Source organism: Pygoscelis adeliae, unplaced genomic scaffold (assembly GCF_000699105.1).
Source record: "Pygoscelis adeliae isolate BGI_AS28 unplaced genomic scaffold, ASM69910v1 Scaffold34, whole genome shotgun sequence".
NCBI lineage: Eukaryota > Metazoa > Chordata > Aves > Sphenisciformes > Spheniscidae > Pygoscelis > Pygoscelis adeliae.
Window position 1 is genome coordinate 4,432,128 of NW_008824658.1, and position 22,668 is coordinate 4,454,795.

Consider the following 22,668-nt stretch of genomic DNA (forward strand, 5'->3'; position numbering starts at 1 on the left):
TTTCAATGACAAGGCTACCGGTCATCAGTTTAAAGCTCTACATATTCAGACATGATGACAGTTGTTTAAAAACGTTACGGTCAGCCACAATGCTAAAAAATCCCCAGCCGCACCCAAAACACAATAATCAGAGCGTTGCTGAAGTCTTACAGCTATACATTTTTGGTACTACTGATTTAAATACTTTTATAAATACCAGCAAATTGATACCGTTACCGCAGTTAAGAGTCTTTGGCTGGCTGCATTCTACAAGCCCCACAAAAAAGGACTCAAATAAATTAATGAAATAATTTAATCTGTGCTTCTGAGAGCACTGCAGCTTTTGCATTACCAAAAAGCTATAGAAAAGTATTTTTAAAATTACAAGTCACATTTGTACGAGGAGGAATATGTACATGGTAAGGCATCAGCATCGAGTTACAAGAACTCATAAATCAACCCTTGTAAACAAGTATTTGAGACGTACTGAGTTACAGATAAAGGAAATCAGAAAAATCTGGGGTTTTTTTGTTTTGTTTATTGAAATATGAGCAGCAGTATGCAAAAAATATCTTTAAAAACATAACATAGCAAAACCTAATAATTTTAAAATTAACAAAATAAAAAGATGTTTAGAGTTAAATGAAAAAACTCATTGCTAGAACTGTGTTTCCTACAATGTAAACAAAAGCATAAAGGTTATGCTTGCAACAAACACAGAAGCAGGTTTATGGAGCAGCACAATAAAGCAACATTATGTTGTAATCTGATGGTTTGGTCTACTGATTTGAACTCAGAATGGGTTACCTTCCTAAACAGAAGTTTCACAACTACAAAAAAAAGTTAGTCACGTGTTTGTCCTTTGAAGCAAAACATTTAGAAGACACTTCGGTTTGTTTTTGTGGGTTGTGGGTTTGAGGGTTTTTTGCCCCTAAAAACCATCAGCAGCGATACTTTGGGCAACTAAATATCCTGAAAAAAATTATTTCAAACTAGGAGGAAAGCCTGACACATTTTCATGTTCTCTAGACTTACACTGCAAGAGCATCTGCCCAAGAATTGACAACTTTCACATTGTAATACTAGGGGGGGGAAATCATAGCTTCAAGCAAAACCCGAAAGAATTCCAATATTTTAAACAATTCTACACCAAATCATAACACATGGGCTGTTTCATCATTCTTTTAACTAATGGGCTGTTCCGTTAGATTTGTCTCTCATCAGTCAGTCATACTAGAAAGTTTTATTTTGGTCCTATAGATACCATAACCCAATGTCATCCCTTCACGTACAACTACTTCATGCCTAATGCAATTAAATGAATGTAATACTTACGCAAGGCACTGGACTGACTGCCAGCAAGACTGAAGTCCTCTAAGGAGGAATATCCAAGCTACTATCTTATCTTAGCGACTATAAAAGCAAACCCACAAAGAACTTCAGTATATGCCTGTTCTAGGCTCTTTGCTGGTATTGCCAAAGCCGTTAGTTAATGCTGTGGTTGGTGCAAAGTAGAAAGACGCCCAAAAAGAAGAAAATACTTACACTACAAAAGCCAAAACAGTTTTCACTGAAGAGTAACATTCAGTCTAAGCTGGGCTATACTGGAAAGGCTCCATCTTCCACTACCACACTACTGGCTGATTCAATTTCTCCATCCTTCCATCTAGATCAAGAAGTGACTTATACACAAGTATGCTGCAACAGAAGCAGCACTCTTTACTATTGCTACACTTAAAACATCATTAGGCTCAAACAGTTCTCATCCAATCCCCCTGTGCATTGATACCTGAATTTTGTATCAGCAGCACAGATAAACTAAACATGATTAGAGACACCATGAACCAGTAGCACACAAAATTTGCTAACCAGAAAGCTCTCAAGAAGTCCTACTTAAAAGGAACAGAAACGTAGAACATAGACAAACCTTACCGGGTCTGCTCTTGCAAGCCTACCCTGGCAAAATCAGCAGTCACAAGGATATCCCCAGCACTGCATATATTACAGTTCAAGAATATGTACACAAGCAGAAAAATGCCAGAGTACTTTAGTAGTTAATGACAGCATCAGAAGTGGGTTAACTGGATATTACTGCAGAAATTATGGTTCAGTGCACGGGTAAGCCAATCTAACCACAATACTAAGCACCAGCTCTGGCTCATAAACACCCACTTCAGCACCCATTCTTGAGTCATTTAGTTGGCCACATCTAAACATACAAGTGAACAGAGATGAAGCCAGGTGAAAAACATTTTGGATAAAGTAAAATCTTGTACCTACAGCTAAGATCTTTCCTTAATCCAATGTGCCATGACATTTATTATAAAAGCTAGACAAGACAAAAAAAAAAATCCTGTAGTGTCAAATATACATATTCAGCAACTCGACAAAAGTCAGGCCCAGGGAGAAGAAAATAGAAGCCTCATCCTGTGGCCAACGAACTTCGCATCTTATTCGATCAAAAGAACCATCTGTGGGTTGCAGTTGCAAAGAATGAAAGAGAAGACCCAAAGGTGAGCGGCAAATAATGTTATTCCCCTTCTCCTGAAGATGCACTTGTTTGTTTTTAAACACACTTGAGAAACTGCTTAAAAAAACCCAAAGAAACCAAAACACCAAGTAATATAGAAATTCCTGTACAAGAGAACATTAGGGTTCTGCAGAAGTGTTACAGTTTATTCCTTTAAGGCATTTCATAAGAAACATTTTAATGACACGTAAACAATTTTATTCCTTTAAGATCATTTGTTACTTAGGTACCATATGATGCATGATTTCCACATTTGAGCAGAAACTGTCATTCAACAGACGACACAATAACTTGTGTAAGCAATCAATGTCTCAGGATTGCAGTAATTAACTGCAACACATCTTTTAATAAGTATTTGCATTTTAGAGTTTTCAGCCTCTCCCCCAAACACTGAACCCTTTTCTGAAGAAGTGTTCAGGAAAAGAGAAAAAGGAGGGTGAGAAGTTAAAAAATACAACAGGTCTTTTTCGGCATGCAAAGAAATTTTGTATATAATTCACTTCTAATTCTCTTAGAATGTTTCTTTCAGCCTCCTTTTTTAATTATTTAAAAGGGGAAAAATACGCATACGTTATTTAACTGATTTCTTTTAGTGTTTAGTACAGTGTTTAAATTCTCTACTGAGTAATACAACAGCACAGGCAACAGGATTCTTTACATGTGAGAGAGAAATTTCATCATCATATTAATGCAGTCCTTCAATCCCATCAAGCTGCCAACTACAGTTACGAGTCTTCTGATTGAAGACCTGCCATCAGGGACAGGATCAAGACCACTGTTTCATGTAGGCTACAAAGAAGTGATTACTTTTGGTCATTACCAACAGGTCTGTATTAAATTACATGATCTGGAAGTAAAAGCTTCTGCATTCAGTTACTAATTTGCTAAGCCACTCACAGTCTTCAAAGAGACTCAAACTCATACTGAAAGTGAATTAAATACAGTGTAATCACTAATACTGCGTAATGTCTACTGAGAGATTAAAAGGCCTAACACAGATCAACTCCAGACAGGCAAAATAAACAGCTAGAACACCAAAAAGAAAACAAAAACCTTATTCCTTCCAAAAAGTAGTAAGCACTGCCATTTACAAATCGTAGTGTTTATGTTAAAATAGAGAAGGGTACCTAAAAAGAAATAGCCTTGGCAACCAAATCCAAACGGCATGAGTGTAAATCAAAGCAAAACAAGAATTACTACTCCAGAAACGTGCAAGATGTTTACCTTGTATCAATTACTATTTAAAACGGTGGTTAAAAGAGCTATTACAAAACTGAAGTGGGAAAAGGCTAAGAACTGCTATTCTGCATTAATATACAGTGTGTTTATGACAGCATTTTCCAATAGACAATACAAGTGTTTTTACATCACTCCAATATTTGTAAAAAGTATATTTCATGTGTACACTTAAAAAAAATCACATTGTTCAATCTGAGGCAAATTAGCCATCATAAAGTCTAATTTTGCTTATGACAGATGTCAACCTTAAGATGTTAAACTACGCTAAAAATACAGCTTGCAAGCCGGAGCTGCACATGTTCAAACAGTTTCATAAATGTTAAAAAAAATCCCAAACTATGATATGTATTTGTTTTCTGAAGTCAGTCTTCATAATTCTTGTCCCGACAGGACAAAACTAAAAAAAATTTCCAGTTAAGACATATGCCTGTTTAGTTCTACTTGAAGGAGGGGAAAAGTGTTCTGAATTTTTCAATAGACTTTTTTTCCCTTAGGGCTCAACTGTCACTTAAGCATCACAAGAACAAATTGAAATGTAAAACTGATTAGCTATACACAATGGAATTGGTCACAAAGGGATTTAAAAAAAAAGTTAAACCGTAAGATCCATTCTCCATATAGCTCACAGTATCCACACTGGAAGTTTCTCTAGAATTAGAATAAGTTCGCTAAAAATAGGCTGAAGACAAAATTTCAGCACTATGAAACAGATGAGATGGGATTAAGAGGAGAACCCATTTGTGTAAGTACTTTATCCAGCCACTGGAGGGGCCCATGAAGATGAATTTCTATCCAGCATGGAGTGCTTGTGACATCTTGTCGGTGATATTCAGCTCCCCAGCCCTATAAAAACGAACAAAATGTTATCCACCAAGTTAAGAACATGCTTGTCTTTCAAAATAACTGTACTAACAAGAAGCAGGAAATCATGTTTTAAGATACTTATCTGAAGGTAACTCACAATCTAGGAACAGTTCTTATCTAAAGGAAAAAAACTGAGGTTGGGAAGGAGCAGCCCGGAGGCTGCACCTGGAAGCCTGAATCAAGTCTTGTCTGCTACAGACTTGGAGCGACTACAAGAGCTCCTCTGCGGAGCGCACTGCTGAGTCAAGAATGACTCCTGGCTATGGCCACATCTCTCTTCTCTTTCTCCCTCCTGCTCCCTATCCTCCACACTCTCAAACTGAGCAGTATTTATCATAATTGACAAAACAAACAAGACATCTTTTGGACAAGATGCAAAAAAAAAACCTGGAAGGTCCAAGCCTAGACTCCATGCTAAATCTGAAACAGACTGCATCTTGATTAAACAATGTTGAGAAAACACTACTGTGAGAATAACAGCACAGTTTGACTTCATAAATTCAAATCATGTCTTTTTTCCATAATCAATTTTTTAAAAAACATTATCTTTAAAGGAGTTGCAATTTTTTTCTGCAATCACTTACGTTCCTCTCTACTCACATGCTTTTTAGTGGTCTTGTAGTTCACTTTGTTCCTTCAAATTTAGAGCATGAGCTCCAATCTCCTTTAATAAAATTATAGCAACCACAATGATCAAATCCCTGTCCTGCACACTGAAGTAACTAAACATTCAGTACAGCAATCTGTGCTTTTCCTTTCTTGCATTGATTTCCCTCTCCCCAGAGTAACCATTTTCAACATACTTATCATTGAGAACCACCACATCAGGTCAGAACAGCTTTGCCACATTGTTACAGTGCTAATGTAACTACTGCTGAATACCCAAATCCACAATAAATTTAAATGCCCCCAAAATAATTTGTTTACCTTTACAAAACTCATTCGAATGGTGCACATTTTGGTGAGCTCATATACTGCTTCAAATCCATGGTTGACAGACTGAGCTAAAAGCTGAGCAAACTCCTGATTGTTAAAAATTTTCAGACTGCATCCACTAGGAATCTTGCACACAGTTGTTGGATGAAAGCCATGGTGGTAGTTGCAGTTCCTGCTCTGTACAAATATGCTGCTATCACTTAAACACTCAGCATAGACTTCCCCACCAACATAGTAGAGATGAACTCCTTGAAAACAAAGATAAAAGTGTTTCAAATTACTTTTTTTTTCTTCCTAAAAAATACAGTACTTCACACAATCCCCTTGAAATCAGAGACAGTAAATTTTCTGTTTGAGGAGCTTTTCAGAAAAGCTCTTTTGCCCACACTATAGCAGACTTGCTCATTTCAAAATACAGTAGACTTCATTATACATCAGCCACTAGATGTCCTTCTCTCATCATTTACAGAATAGAATGAAAAAACTACTTCCACACATCAACAGTTATTTCAAGCTATTTTTCTAGAGAACTTATGTGGATTTTAAAACTCCAGTTTTATAAAACTGGTAGCTTCTGCCTATGGCAATTCCAACAGAAATAAGTGTCCTGGGAGAACGGGCAGTGATAGACATGAATGAGAAAGTATATCCATAGTCTGCTCTGATTTTCAATGTATTTTATCAAGCAAAAGGAGAGTTAAGTCAAATTAGTTGCACAATTTAAACACCATCAGACTTTACAGACCTTAAAATCAACAAAGCCCCTAGATTCATCACATCTGCCTGGATTCAGCTATGTACATAACCGCTTCCCTCCCTTTACGTTCTGAAGCCTGTATAACACTATTACTCACTAAAAATTAATACACAAAAGCTGACCCTTTCAGCATCAAAACACAGATTCTCATTGCTACTTCAGTTGAGATACTCGCCTTCCTTCTCCCAGATCTTCTCCCTTTCCCCCACCCAGCACTGTTATATGGTTGGGACAGAGTTCAGTTTAAGTCTTCCTTGCAATACCCTGCGAATCCACTGCAGACTATCCCGTGGTTTGCCAGATGAGGCTGCAGCAAGTCAACAGATGCAAGTTAATCTTTCAGACAGCAGCAACTGTTGTGAACATTGCTAGAGCCACTTGGGACTAAGGTAGGATGAAGGTTAACCACTGGCTTCATCAACTACAAGCAGCTATCAGAAAATCTGGGGTGGGCAAGAATGCACTTTCACAACACAACCCTATTCATTTAAAGAGACAGAGACCACCACTTGCTAGCTAAGTTCTTTTGAGTAAAGACCTTCCGAGAGATCTCTGAAGAGGGGAGCTGGGTAATGTAGCAGTCTGAGAAGAACACAGATACTTCAAAAGTAATCCAACACACAATTAGAAGTCAGTTACGCTTGCAACGCAACACTTCTACAGAAAAAAGCTTAGCAAATAGGATTGGGTAGTTTTAAGGAGGCAAAAACCCAAGACCTTCCAAACAAAAGCCATAAATAAATAGTATTTTATCCCAAAACAATCTTAATTGTTCTCAGAACTGTTACCATAAAGCAAAGTTTTAGTTTAATAATTAGTATTAGAGATGTAGCCATTTTAAAGCTCATTGCAGCCAATACCATTCTACAACATGCTGGATCCTTGTTACGTTTCTGACCAGACGCGCAAGATTTCTCTGCCAGTACCATTGAAAGGGGTAAGCCAAAACAAAAGAACCTGACAAACCACCTGCACCCCAGAAATCAATTGTTCCCCTTTATAACATTTACTTTTCTCAAACAACAGCATTGCAGAGCCACGTTTCCAAGAGATATTAATATAACTCGTGGTCTCCAGACTATCTGCAAATTTTTCCTGTATTTATAGTAGTTACTAATTAAAAGACTGCTAAGGGACAGGGATGGGTCTTGAAGATATATTAACAAGCAACAGTGACTTTCAACAAACAAAACTCAAGACCAACTGTACCAAATGATCTTAGGTGTTAAAAAGGCCTCTAGATATGTGCAATAGAAATGGGGTTCTCTTCTCAGGACTTAGTTACAAAAAAGGAGATATTCAGAAAAGGAGTACTACATTGTAAGATAATCCAAGTACATTCCATCGGATGAAAACCGTGCATCTGTATGTACTATCAGCCAAACAGTACGGGAAAACTAGAAGATCTTGCAAAACCTGCTGTCTCCAGGAATCCCTCCCACGCACATACACACCCCATGGATTCACTCAGACAAATGAGCCCTTGCAGTTTTGCATTAGCACTTCAAAGTCCTGCTGCCAACTCATGCAAGATATGTGAACATACCGTAGACAGCAGCATAATACCTTGCATGAACAACAAAATAAAAATAATCTTTGATATACTGTAAAGTGGTATGAAGAATTTGATTTAAGAAGCAGATATAACACAGAATATCAGAAGTCCTGCAATATGTTTCTTGGTGCTGAAACACAAAATTCTACATACAGACTGTCATTAACCATAACGAACAAGCCCCTATGACAATATAGTTTGGTAAGGAAGAGGCAATATTTAATCTTTTAAATTAGCGCTAATGAAAAATGCATGCAATTCCTAGACTAACTAGAATCAAACTATGCCTAAGTTGTCTTCAGATACTGGAGAGGTAGATAATATATCACAGATTACTTCTACTATTCCTATCTGAGAATAATCATTGTTGCAGTATACAGAAGTTGAAATAAAGACAAGGACTTAGCTTCTTAATCAAGCGTAACACAACTAAGCTTTACCTTTTCCAATATGTCGTCTAGTGTTCTCAATTGTTGAGTTGCGATTAACATTTGAGAGCAAACCTAAGCAGAACCTGTTTTTATTATTGGAGGGATCTGTAAACCCATCTACTAAGACACTTGTAGAAGATGCATGAAAAGCCTCCCCAACACGATTATTTAATTCGTAATACACAATCGAACACCAGTGTTTGGGTTCTTCATAGGCAACAGGCTGAACATCTGAAAATAAGCAAAATGGAAAAACCAGTTTACATAAATGTTAAAATATTAAATCTAAAACTGTAAAGCAGGCCTTCCAAAATATCAACAGATAACTAAAAGCTTAGTCAACAGTTATGATGGGCAAGAACAGTCCTGATTAAGATCTTAACGATTTTTACTTTTATGCATTTAGCTAGTCCATTGATTTTATAATTATTTTCCTATTTTAAGCCTGATATTAAACAAAAAAACCCTACACAAAAAACCATAGATGACTATGTGGTATCAGGTGAAACATGATTCTTCTGTCCACTTTTAAAAAAAATTGTTTTAATTGATATTTTGGGACTCAATTTTTAGAGCCTTTGTGCATATACAATTCCAACAGCAGGCAAAGGTAGCAGAAAAGACTAATTCTGAGAAATTAAAAAAAGTCCAACTTGTTGTAAGCCATACTATGCACCCGAGGCTTTAAAAGCAAGAGATGCAAATAAGCAAGGCAAGTTTTATTTCTCAATTCTTTCTGTTACAGCCCCATTTTGCCTTGGAGAACTGCTTCCACTTGTCAACAAGGTTTACTGCGCCATTTGAAGTTATTAGTTTGATTTGGTCATGAGTTATAAGAAACCAAACTATGTTAATTTTACACCATACTCTACAACTTACCTCTGGTAGATATATTTGGCATGATTTGAGGGATCATTGTATTGCTTGTGTCCATAGACTGAGAATTATCCTGCCCCATTTGATCATCAGGGGGCATATATGCAGGAGGTGGAGTATCAGCTACAAATATGAAAAAATAAGAATAAACCAGAGTAAACCTCAACAATTTAGAATATTTATTTATTCATTCTGAAGTTGTAAACACAAAAAAATACTCTTGAACAAGAGATGTTAAAACATTTGGACCCATTTTCAAAGTAAACCGAAGACAACCCAGCCAGCTGTCTTTACAGCAACCTCCTTCAATAGTTGGATTCTTACCCACGGCACTAATAGCAAGGTTGGACACGTGAGGAAAACTAAGAAATGAGCTTTTTTCTTTTTGCCTTTTCTCTTTAACAACTGCACTCCTGCAGCTGGGCAAAATTACTATAGTTCCCACTTTTTTTTTCCCCCACATAAACATTAGCTTTCTTGCCTACCATCTTCTCCGTTGAAAAAAAAAACTTTATTTGCCATAGCATAACAAAGGCCTAAACCAGTTATTGTTTTGCTGCTTCTGTAGGCTGAGTTTATTATAAAAGCGTGGATCTCTGCATTCTTCCATTCAGCACAGCAGTCAGCATACCAACACACTATTATCCCCTATTTCAGAAATTCCCTCCCGATACCATTAATGCATCTGTCCCAGTGATCACAGTCCTTACCCAAGAGGGATAACCCACTGAATGGACACTCTTTTTGCAGCACTGGGCAGCCAGAAATAACAAAGATGAGGCCACCAAGCCACTGGAAAGATGAATTCTTTCATCTATTAACTTCTTGGCTTTATAAACCACACCAATAACCAGACAGACCCAATAAGGCTTCTTTCCTTTGCCCCTACCAGTTGGTGTTTCTTCCCTATTTTCACGCAAATCGGTTAAGTTCCTATCAAAAATTTGCTTTTTTTTTTTCCAGTTAAATACCACGTGTCTTTATTCAGAGAAAGACATCAATAAACTTCTTGCTCAGCCTCTTACATCTTTCTTTTCATTGCTAGATATTCTTGTAAAGTATGTATCAGTTATTCTACATTGAAGCCATGCAAAATAACTCACCACTATAGTATCCATGAGAAAAACATTTGGAAAAATAAAACCATAACAATTAACTCTGACCAGTGACAAAACTAGGAAGAAAACCCCCTAAAATGTAAGTAGGAAAGCAATTTATTGCAAGTATCACAAATTCCTGAGGTAGTAAGTCACAACAGCATCTGACATCTCAATTATTTTTATTAAGTTGACATTTAGGCTGTACTTACCCGGTAGCTGAAACGGACTAGATGGTCCAGAGCTAGCTGGGGAGCTTGGGTAAGTGCTGCTGGCTGGAGAAGGTGGATAAGGACTGTTTGGCGAAATGGAAAATGGAGTGCTGTTGGGTTGCTGGAAAGAATCTGGAAATGTCGCGTTGTGTGGCATATGTGGTTCATTGTGGCTTAGGTTCCTAAACTGAACTAGTAGACTGTGCTGTGGATTGAATTCACTATGTCTAGGCACTAACACTGGAGGTAGAACTGAAAAAAAAAAAAAACAAACAAAAACCAGGGAAACTTAGATTAAAAACTGAGATAGAAGGAAAGAGATACAAATAACGTGCTCATCATGAAAATTTCAACACTAGCTGGAGTGGAAAGAGGAGTAGGGGATTCATCTTCATGCCTTTACGCCATCCTCTCTCCATTTTTTTTTTTTATGTTGCACTTCATGGAAGACTCAAACTTTACTCTCACAAAAATCAGAGCAGAAATGCACTTATATTTCATGCAACTGGAAGCAGACTTATTTTAACAAAGACCTATTTTAGTCCACGTGTAGCATGTACCAAAGTACTGATTTAGAAGTGCAAGACTCGCTGTATGTGTACGTTATCAAATCAGTAAAAATGGAAATACAGTCTATATTACTACAGTCAAACTATACAGTTACATATAGTCCTTTTCACTGAAGACAAACAAAATCTGTACTACAATATACAACTACTGCCAAGCTGGAGTCGTAACTTTTAAATTCAAGAGTGCTGGAGTCTGGAATTCAAGTGCTACAGCAGAGCACTTCAGCCGTTTGCAGTAGAGTTACAACCATTTTGTGGAACAACGGAAGCAGCTTTTCATTATACTTTCCAGAGCAACATAATTCATCTCTCCCACTCGTAACCACAATCCTCCTCACCTTCTCCCATGGCAACATGCCTTAACAGCAGACTTGCTACCTGACACAAATTTGGTAGGTACCTTGCTCTAACTGATCATCACTCTTGGTTCTGTTCAGCTCTGCTGCCTGCTAATGGGAAATCAAGTGGGGAACACTGCATCCTAGAGTTGTGGGGTTTTTTTATCTCCTCAATTCATGTAACTCACTGATGAAATATTAAGCCCCTGAAAGAAGGCTACCAACCTCCTTGCAAGGACTGAGGTTTTTAAACACGTTTCTCAAAGAAACTGAAGTCTTTTGATTACTACTTTCCTATTTTCTTATAAATGAAGACTTTGCCACTAACTTTAAGGGTAGCAGGCTTAAGAGATCTGTGGGAAAAGTGTGATTTACCACAAAGAAAAACAGCTAGTACAGAATGGACAACACACCTCCCCAAAACCCCACCAGAAAAGTACACTTTGAACATTCCTCTTCCAAATTCCCCCATACACCCAATTTAATTTGTTTTGTAGTACTGGAGGAGGAGGGAGTGAACAAGGGTGGTTCCTGGAGATGTTGTTCAGTTTTTAGACAGCCGTGTTCAAACATACCTGGGCTCTCCACCCTCTTATAGTGGTATGGATTGATGCAGACTTCCTTCTGTTTAGATCCAAAAGGAAATTCACAAATATCCAATGGCTTCAGCTCATGATGGCTTTGTAGATCAGGCCAACGCCAAACACGACAGTAAATTACATGGGGAAGGCCTTTTCTGTGAGAAACTTGAAGTCGTCCATCTAAAGAGCGGGGAATAGTAACACACTTGCTGGGCTGTCCTGGACTGCTCAAGGCTTTCTCCAGTTCTTCCATAGCACCTTTTTTCTTTTTCAGCTTTTTTACCAAAGCATCAACAGCTTTTTCTGCCCATTTTTCCTCTTCATCTCCTTGTTTCCAGCCCAACAGACGCTTTACAGCTGGGCTAGTAAAGGAGAACAAACTGGCCATTGACGTCATTTGACACAAGTCTTCAAAAGGTTTGTTGGGTTTTGTCTGTTGGGTTTTTTTTGTTTATTTGTTTTTTTCAAATAAATGTCAGCGTGCACCAAAAGCAGTTATCGCCACTGATGAGCTGTATTATTTCTTGGAGGCTGACAAATGAACATACAGATGTCAGTGATGAAGTCTTCACATCAGAAATAATGATTGATTCCGCCGATTTAGTTCTATTAAAAAGATAAGTTAACAAATAATTAGTAAACAAGTAAAGAATGTGGTAAAACAAATAGAATGCTTGTTTCCACCCTAGCCATTGCACCTGATTTTGTTCCAAAACAAAATCCCAGAAGTACTAAGACCTCACCCCAAGCTAAACAAAGTAAAACATGATCAGAGTCCCCAGTTCTTGCATTACTGATTAACGGGAAAAAGGACAGTCAAGGGACCAAAGGGACAGCATGGTTTCTGTTAACAACTTCCCTTAAATCTGCGAGTTTCCTTCAGAAGACATGCCTGGGGAATATGTTTTAAAACTGGTATTATATCCCTATCACAGTGCTTCACCAGAAGACTTAAACTTACTCTGAAGAAACCGGGAAGAGGCATGGTGGAACCAGTAGTTCCACAGCCAGTACTGCATAGAAGTACTCAGCTGCTCAAATGGATCTTTTGTTTCCCAAAAGGAGAATATATTAAAGCATCTATTTGCTCTTGAGCTCTAATTAGGTACCCCATGTTTTTTGAAGAGTATTAAAAAAAAAATTAGGAAGAAGCTGTAGATAACTAAGAAAACCAAAAACAATTAAAAGAAAAACCCAGTAAAAACCTCAGGCCAACCCCTCCCCAGCCACCCCTCAAAAAGGTGGTCAACCTTTTCAGCTGTGGCTATTTTTATGCTGCACTTCCTTATATCTTTTAAGAAGAATATTTGAGGCACTGGATATTTTTAGCCGTTGGCAAAAAAACCCTGTTTTCTTCTCCCCAGAAAAAGAGGGGGGAAAAGGCATGGCAGAGTAAGTACTAGAAATGTGACCTTTACTACAAACTGCCTCAGAAAGGAGAGGAACAGAACAACACTGTGCAACTCAAACTACGCTCATGAATGGTGGTGTTTTCTACCACTCACCAGCTCTAATGCAAATCCTCCCCCCCCCCTTTAAGGAGTAATGATGACAAGAGGAAATGATGTGCTGTGGCAACGAACTGATAAGAACTTGTAAAATCCCTTGTGAATACTAAATAAGCAAGTATAGACAATGAGCAGCTGGCAAAAAGCAAGAGCAGAGCTAAGAGAAAGGATGTCAATAACAAAAGATGCTTCCTTTCTTGCTACAGAGACTGCCAAACAACATTGTCTCTCAACTTTTGATAAACCGTGGTGAATTAGAACACCTAACATACCCTGAGACACCAAATCTGAACACAAGAGAAAAAGCGGGGCGCGGGGGGAAGCAAGATTTAAGTACCTCTGTGCTGCTTCTCTTAGATTGCTACCTTTAATCAAGGGGGTTTTTCCCCCCCACCTTTGATTAACTAACAGTCATCTGATAAGGCTTTTCTAGGTGTCTAGGCACATTTACAAGCTCAGACACATGGATGGGTACTTTCCTATAACAGAACCATATATTAAGCATCATCAGCCAAAGATACAGCAGCCATCCCTAGAGAAAGCATTCATAATGTCCCACATATAATCATCCTAGATTTTCTACTGGGGAGGTGGAAGGTGAGGAAAGCAGGGAACTGACCTAAGGACACTTGGCTACAACAAAGAGTGTAAGTTTAAAAACTTATGAGCACCCTTAACAGGAAAAAATCCATTTATTTCACACAGTAGCTTAATCCCACTGGTACTTCTTTGCTTATTCAGCTTTGTTTCAATAATACGGAAAAAACTGGGAAAAGCAAAACAAACAGAAAAACTGTTTGAAGATCTTTCTTCCTAAGCTCCCATAAAAAACAAAATGAAAAAAAGAAATTAAAAGAACAAGAGTCTGTCACTGCTTCAATAAATCCTCAGAAGAGGGTAAAAAGAAAAGGAAAAAACTATTATGTACCACCTTATTTCTTCAGAAATAAGGACATCTGCACTTCAAGTATAAATTTAGTTCCCTAGAACTATTACACATGAGAACTTTGCACCCTTCAAAGTAACAGGAAATACATAAAGGGAGATAAACTTGGCCAAGAACACAGACTAAATTTATTCTTTTACTGAGGATAAAAGTTTAGTGTTCTAAAAAGTAAAAGCTGTTTACAGCCACAATTAACTTACTTCCAAGCCTTGCGTACATTAAATAGCTGTAAGATATCAGCAGTTGCTCACACCCCTAAAAAAGGAAATGAACCCATCTAGAATCTCAGACCAGCAAGACGACAATTAAAAAGTTCTATTTCTGTTTCTCAGCTATGCTTTCAAAGAATCTTAAGAATCATCAAGGCAGAACATACACTGGAAATTCCTATAGTTAAGTCGAGCTCAGAAGAGATGTCAAGAAATGCCTCTTGGCTGTTGCCACTCTGATCTATTCCATTACAGCTGTCCCATCTATATTATGCAATCAAGTTTACAGATCTACGATTCTATTCTATGATCATGTATAATCTCTTTTTTTTTTTTAGTACTTCAAACACGGTAACATGCAGCAACTAGGAATGAAATTTTACTGGTTGTATATAATTTCAACATCATTTACCCACAAGTATGCTCGTGGAATAAACAAGAAAAGGAAAAAACTATTATGTACCACCTTATTTCTTCAGAAATAAGGACATCTGCACTTCAAGTATAAATTTAGTTCCCTAGAACTATTACACATGAGAACTTTGCACCCTTCAAAGTAACAGGAAATACATAAAGGGAGATAAACTTGGCCAAGAACACAGACTAAATTTATTCTTTTACTGAGGATAAAAGTTTAGTGTTCTAAAAAGTAAAAGCTGTTTACAGCCACAATTAACTTACTTCCAAGCCTTGCGTACATTAAATAGCTGTAAGATATCAGCAGTTGCTCACACCCCTAAAAAAGGAAATGAACCCATCTAGAATCTCAGACCAGCAAGACGACAATTAAAAAGTTCTATTTCTGTTTCTCAGCTATGCTTTCAAAGAATCTTAAGAATCATCAAGGCAGAACATACACTGGAAATTCCTATAGTTAAGTCGAGCTCAGAAGAGATGTCAAGAAATGCCTCTTGGCTGTTGCCACTCTGATCTATTCCATTACAGCTGTCCCATCTATATTATGCAATCAAGTTTACAGATCTACGATTCTATTCTATGATCATGTATAATCTCTTTTTTTTTTTTAGTACTTCAAACACGGTAACATGCAGCAACTAGGAATGAAATTTTACTGGTTGTATATAATTTCAACATCATTTACCCACAAGTATGCTCGTGGAATAAACAAGCTAACTAAAAGTAAAGAAAGCTGAAACAGCTCTACTAAAATGATGCTTTGCAGTAACTAGTATTTGTAGGGCAAGTATCGAGAGAATTTTGATAAATGACTCTGTCCTATAAACTATGATTTTAGAAATAATCTGCTTGGACGAAGTAACATAATTAGCTATAAAAACTTTACATTAGTCTGAATACCTATCAACAAAAGCAAAACCTAGTAGAACAAGTATTCCAGAACCATCGTAACAGATTTGATCAAAACTGTTTCAACTTGTTAAAAAAAAAAGTTTCCACATACATGCTTGTACTATAACCACTGAAAAACGAGACTGTTGAAGTTCAAAACTTCATTGGCCTTCAAGGCTTTCAAGACTCTTCTGCTGAAGTGTATTTTTACCTGTTCAAGAACAGCAAGGGCAAAAAAGAAACCCTGCAACAAACTGATAGGCTTTGAGAGGTACAAATGGACACCGAATTTATCTAATTCTAGGCCTTTCAGAAGTTCATTTTGAAAGGCAAAAATACTGAAGGTTTACAGCTTTTGCTTTTTCTTAAGAAAACAAGGTAGTATTAAAAAGCTTCATTAATTATTTGTAGACTAAAGTGCTCCCTTCTTTGGAGCTATTTAAGGTCACAAAGCTGTAGGTTCAGGCATTTATGTAGAAACCAAACATTTTCCTGTAGAAACTGCAACTCCTGTAGGGTTTTAAAATTTCTGAATGAATGGCATAAACCACATTTAGAACTTTTACTTGCATTTGATGTAATTTCAGCATCTAATTTTTGAAAGGTTTCTAAGTAACCACGACATCTGCTAGGAACGATTTCACCAGATCATCTATACTTACAATCAATTTCTTCCAAGGCTTTAAAAGTGCATGTCATGAGCTGTGATTGCAGTACAACAGTGCATCACTAAGATTTGAGCACAGAAACAAATGCTTTGAAGAGTCACATTTTCATTCATAGTGTTGCACAGATTACTCATACTGTTGCACCTCTAGACGCAGCTGGTAACAACTTTCAGGGGGAAAAAAGCTTTCTTAGATTTCCTTAAGAGGCAGAGGGTCTATTATGCATTACCTTCTTTTATTAAATAACTTCTCAACTGAGCTACAAGAGAACATCGGCTGAAAAACATGTTACTACATTTAAAAGAAACAGTTGCAAACACTCTTTAAAGCGTGTCATGCATTGCATGGGGTAGCATGAGGGGGCTTGGTGAATATAAAAGGAAGTAATCGCTGTATCAAAATTAGACTTTGGGGCATGCATTATTTATACATTTAAAGTTCTTGTTAATGACTACAGCAAATGGAAGGAAACTAGTTGTGTGAACAGGTCCATTGTTTGAACCCCTTCTTAACACCTCATCAAGCCAGCTAGCTATAAACAAAGTTGGTTAACAGCAGAACTTGCAGATCACATTGCATTTGTGAAGATGGGAGAAACAGACTATCTTTCACCTACCATCACAAATAGCAAGCGAGTCACCTACCTTTTGGTTCCTTCTGAGATTTTCTTAGCCTACTATATTAAACTGGCAAGTTTAGCAGATTAATTTGATTCGCTATCAAGGAACCTTCCTCTGGCTAACAGGGCCTGAGTGGGACTCACAGCAGAACAGATCAATATTAAAATAAATACATCGTATGTAACTTTATGAGATGCACTTTTTATGCGAATGTTCTGCCATCAATTCCAAACTAGTTTCCTGCCTGCAAAATCTAAATTTAAAGTATCATTAACCAAGCAACCCATCACCCCAACCAGCATGGCAATGAACGATGCTTTTCACAAGCGTAAGAATAAAATCGGTCTACAACTACACGGTCCTCATCCTTTCCTACTGCCCATACTAAGCTTGTATTGCAAAGGTACAAGCACTATTCTTTCCCTGCTTAATTTACTTGTTTGCAAATTAAGAAAGCTTCCTGTAACTCCATACCCAATCTGAAACAAGGAACTTCACTGCTCATGATTAGAAGCTGCTTTGAGACTCAATTTCATAATGTAAACAAACCACCACTTATAACTAGCTACACAATTGGCAGTTCACTAGAGCTGCTTCAGACTTGAAGTTAAAACTGTTTTTCAGTCAGCTCTTGTGCCTAACTTTATTGCCCCTTCAAACTTAGAAATACTCAAATATTTTGACTCCATACACGTTAACACATTACACATTCACACAGAAAGCTCAGAAACTCAATTACAGTATATTACACTATATTCAGTTGTCAATATTTTCTTTTAAAACTACAATCTCACACATCAGTTTCACCCGGTTTTGTTAAGGTCCTTCTTTCCTTACAGATTTCCTGACGGGAATTGTGCAGGATTGCGCTTGGCTTTTATTATCATTTTCCCAAGTCTACATCTTACATTGTAGCCTAGCACAGGGTCCCATGCAATGGCATTCATTAGAGCCTTTTCTTGAGGACAAATATAGAAGAAACATTGGCTCCATAGTTTTTCCATGCACATCAAGGATAAAATAAATCCTAAAGTTACACAGTGGTTAAAGAATTTGGGCGGTAAACTTGAAGGGCCTACATATTCCCTACCATTGCCACAGCCTTTCAACAAAAAAGATTTCTTTCAATTCTCCTGTGCAACATCTTACTCAAAGAATATCATCAATGATTTAACTCATCTTTTCTTCCCTTCCTCCCCTTAAGGGTAACTAAAGATGAAAGGAGATTTTATGAACGATACCAAAAAGGAATTTGCGGTATTTTCATCAGAACGGGGCTTGCATATCCAAATGCACATCCAGTTGACCAGAACCTATGGTAAACGCTTTTACATTAGCACTAGATTTCTTTGCTTCAAACATGCCTTGTAAGGCAATATATTCTAACTAATAATACATGTAAACAAGAACAGAAAAGAACTGTCTGGTATCTTCAAAAATTTTACTACCCATGACTGCTCTCCAAACAAGAAATGTATTGACAACTTCAGACATGGCTTTCTCACACAATACTTGTTCTTTTCATTTCCACATCTGTACATCATCTAACACAGCTTAAAAAAAATCTGAAACATATAACTGTCAGCTGAGAAGTATTTAACTAGCACTCTCTTAAAAGAAACATAACAAAAATCTCTGAGGCCAAGCACAATCAGCAAGTAATGCATCGTACATGGAAGAACTGTTATCATAAAAGCCATGTAGCTCAGACTGCAAAAGTGATGCTTCTGTTCTTCTTAAAGTCTTCTCAAAAATCGCTGTTAAAAAAAATAATACAAGTGATAATATTTTATATCACGAGAGTTCACTAATAGAGCTCCAATGCATTTCAAAAGCACCCTCACTTCCAACTGATGCCAAGAAAACCTCAGAAAAAGTGTAACCAAAGAACAGAAAGTTTTGAATTTGTTCTGCATCATGGCAAAACTTGAATTCAACTGTGATACAGGGGGGGGAATGGAGGGGGAAAAACCAAAAACCTTCCCAAGCCTAAAAAAGTTAGTATCTATTCCTTAAGGCATCCACTTCGAACACAAAAATCCAATGCTCACATGGCCCTGGTATCTGCAACTACTCTAATTACTGAGCAATTAGCTTTTGTAAAAGTTCTCAAAAAACTACAAATTCCGTCTTAGAACCAAAATCTCTCTCCCTTAAGTGTTTTGTCAGAACCGTGCGTTTTCTCACACTTCTATTTCAGCTAATTGGCACTTTCCAACAGAGGCATTATGCTGAAAAATGCCATCATCAACAGTAGTCAGCACATCTGAAAGTCAGCCCTGAAACTGCCTCATGTTTTTAAGGTTATTTAAGATCTACTGTAACCACAGCAGATTAACTACAAGTTAGCATCCATTTCTTAATTAAAATTACATACAAGAGCATCACGACGTTTCACTAAACATGAAAACAAAAGCCTATGCCTCCACTGGTAGGTTGGTGGACGTGGACAGGCAAGTGGGTGATTAGGAATGACCTCAGTACTACACCTGGAGAAAAAAAAAGGGAAAATAAAGGACATCTGACACTTTTCACAAACCCTAAAGTATGTTAAAAAATCAAAAAGCTGGACGAAGCCTTCCGAAAATTTAGATGCTCATATGCAAGACCTTCATTAAAGAATAAGATCCTAAATACTGCCACTAAAAATGTGAATTGGCAACAAAAAGCGTAACCTGAAAGCAGGGACTGTACAGACTTTCATAAAGCTTTAAAAGAAGAGAAGAAAATTAAAGATGTATATGTCTGTGTGTATACACTTCCACTCCAACTGAACTGCATTAAGACTGTGACAAGTTTACAAAAGCTACAGGATTTGGAGGGGACACTGACAATAGTAGTTCAGCAAGCTTTTTTTCCCCCCTTCCACAGAATGAATGAATGGCAAAGTATTCTAAATTTGTCAGTTTGTGACATCCACTGACCCAGAATTCAGAGACACTACCTCATAGTTGGTGGATCAGTAGCAGCGATTCTGACAAAGATCCTCTGTCAAGGATGACAGTCCTGGCAGGCTCAACCTTGGTGGTAGGTCAGTAGGGATACAGACTTGGCAGGCGGCGTTCTGCACCTTGCCAACCCACACTGGTCAAGCGCGCTGAGGTGCCAGCCAAACTTTTCTACGTGGTCACACGAACACGGCTAAAAAGGCTTCCAGAGAACAGTGCAGGAACTTGCACTGCAACTAATGATAACTGCAGAAGTCTTAAATTACTGTTCAACTTGCTTTTAATGAGTTATCAACTTCAGTCACGAAATATCTAAAGCATTCTCAGCTCACACAAGAACAAATCTTTTAATTCTGAGCACGAGCTGCTCTCCTTACCCGTTGCTATGAAAAAATCGTCTAAAGATCTTTAAAGAGGAAACATTAACACATTAAAATTAATTTCAGCAAATCTATCATAGACATTAGGAGAAACTTAAATTTTTCATGTTGATCAGAATGCAGCTGGCAGGGAAGGAAGAAATAGGGACTTGCATAGAATTGCCACAGCAGTATTTCTGCAGGTATATAATTCAGCCAAGAGCAACAAAAGAGTTTTTAGAGTTTTCTTTAGGGAACTACAAATATGGAGGATATTTTTCTGAAATTAAAAGTGTCCTCTGGAATATTAAAGATCACAACGTAATTTGCAAAGACCATTCGAATAAACTCAAAAACGTGCACTACACTTTAACAGAGCACAAGCACTCCATCTTGAGAGACAGACTTTCTCCCAGCTCAGATAATATTCCATCACCATGAAAACTCTGCACAGATCATCCACTCAAGATGCAAGATTAAAAATCCGACTTCACAACAAGAACCGAGTAGTACAGGGTCCGCAGTTATAGTTCCTTCAGGTTCCATCCGAGGTTAAAACTCCAAACCTCAAACAAAAAACACCCACCACAGCTGTATGCAGCATCATAGCAGCACACCCTTTTGTTGTGATCTTTTGTCATCAAGAGAAAGAAATGCAGAGGAAGCCCCTCTCCCTCCTTTCCCATTTCTCATCCCCATCATGACTGTCCATCTTGGGCTTCCACTAGGAAAGTTTTCTTTAGAAAAAAAAAAAAGAGAATTCCTCCCTCAAGTGTATTTTCTCCACATTTGAAAGGAAAAGAAAGGTTTGACAAAGGCAGGTACCCCAACAAGCACATGGTTTGTTGGGGTTTTGTTTTGCAAAAAGAAGTGCCATTAAGCACTTAGCAGCAATTTCAAGGCCAAGTGAACAAAATTTTAATATCAAGAGGTAAGAGTAAACCACTATCAAATGGTAGGGGTTGAGACATTAAATCCAACAGCACCCTACACAGACAGAGCACTCTCAAAAGTTACAACACACTAATTACAAAACATCTTCAATTAAGTTATTTGCTGCTTCTATTAACTTCCACTACCACCAGCTGCCAACTTCATAAAGTATTACAGCTTTTGATGAGCACGGGCACATGACTGCAATAGCGTGTTTGCACCTTTTTTTTTTTCTTCCCCTTCTCTTCAATCAAATTCTGTGATTCCTCAGAATATCAGAACTTCCATAACCGAGATATGCAACGAACAATGCTCATTTCAGTTTTCGGTATTTTAAAGCCATCTATGGAAGGTAAATTACCCGAAATTAACAAAGGAATGAAAGCCAGCAAGAGACTTCATCTAAAACCACCACATACTGACGATCTAATTTCCCACGACAAGACAAAGCTTATAGGCTGATGCAAATTTTGACAGTTATTCCTCGGAGGTTTTGTTAAAGCAGAGAGCCCAAGTCATTCACTGAGTAAAATCTCTAAATCGCTACAGATTCCACCAAAAGATTCAGCAACTGTTACTGAACCTACTTGATAATATATTCAACAACTACCGCTGAATCAGTTCTTCCCTACCTCATTTTACCCAGAAATACCTTCATTCAATTAGCTTAAAGTCACATCAGAAACTACACAACTGGAACAGAGCACAGATCACTTGATTTCCAGTCTTGTGCTTTTAACCGCAAGACGATATTTCCTCTACTAAGTTTACAGCCCGCAGAAAACAAAAATTGCCATTCTAAATCACTTAAGCGGTCCATCCGTTGTCAGGCAGCTGTCAGTACTGGGTGCACGCAAGAAAGGCCAAGGTGGGCAAGTGTGTGTGCCCCTAACATCGCCCCCGCGGGGAAGCGCCTCTTTACCGACGGATTCGAAACGCGTGGATTTGTTACTCTCCCCTTTGGTTTGGTCAGGCCTTACACCATTTAAGAGCGGAGTTCCTCGTCTTTAAAAAAAAAAAAAAAAAGAAAAGAAACAAAAAACACCGAGCCTCTTATTAGCATTGCAACAGTTTGCTCCTACAGTTACGTGCACAGACTTATTTTTATCAGAACGAAGCGTGTTTTAACAGCCCAGCAGCGCGGTCCTGCGCTCCCCTTTCCCTCCCGGGGCTGCTCCTTCCCCCCACACGCCGCTCACCGGCCC

At 37.8% G+C, this 22,668-nt stretch overlaps 1 protein-coding gene across 1 annotated transcript in view; it reads right to left on the reverse strand.

Annotated features, from left to right (window-relative positions):
- Positions 1-513: 513 nt before the first annotated feature.
- SMAD5 (SMAD family member 5) overlaps positions 514-22,668 on the reverse strand; it is a 30,647-nt gene continuing 8,492 nt past the window's right edge. The window contains exons 2-7 of the mRNA XM_009322697.1: positions 11,959-12,570; positions 10,477-10,728; positions 9,171-9,290; positions 8,301-8,522; positions 5,540-5,796; positions 514-4,591 (exon numbers count right to left, since the gene is read on the reverse strand). Coding sequence (XP_009320972.1) covers positions 4,448-4,591; positions 5,540-5,796; positions 8,301-8,522; positions 9,171-9,290; positions 10,477-10,728; positions 11,959-12,361 — 1,398 coding nt within the window. The 5' untranslated portion in view covers positions 12,362-12,570 and the 3' untranslated portion in view covers positions 514-4,447. The remainder of the gene's footprint in view (positions 4,592-5,539; positions 5,797-8,300; positions 8,523-9,170; positions 9,291-10,476; positions 10,729-11,958; positions 12,571-22,668) is intronic.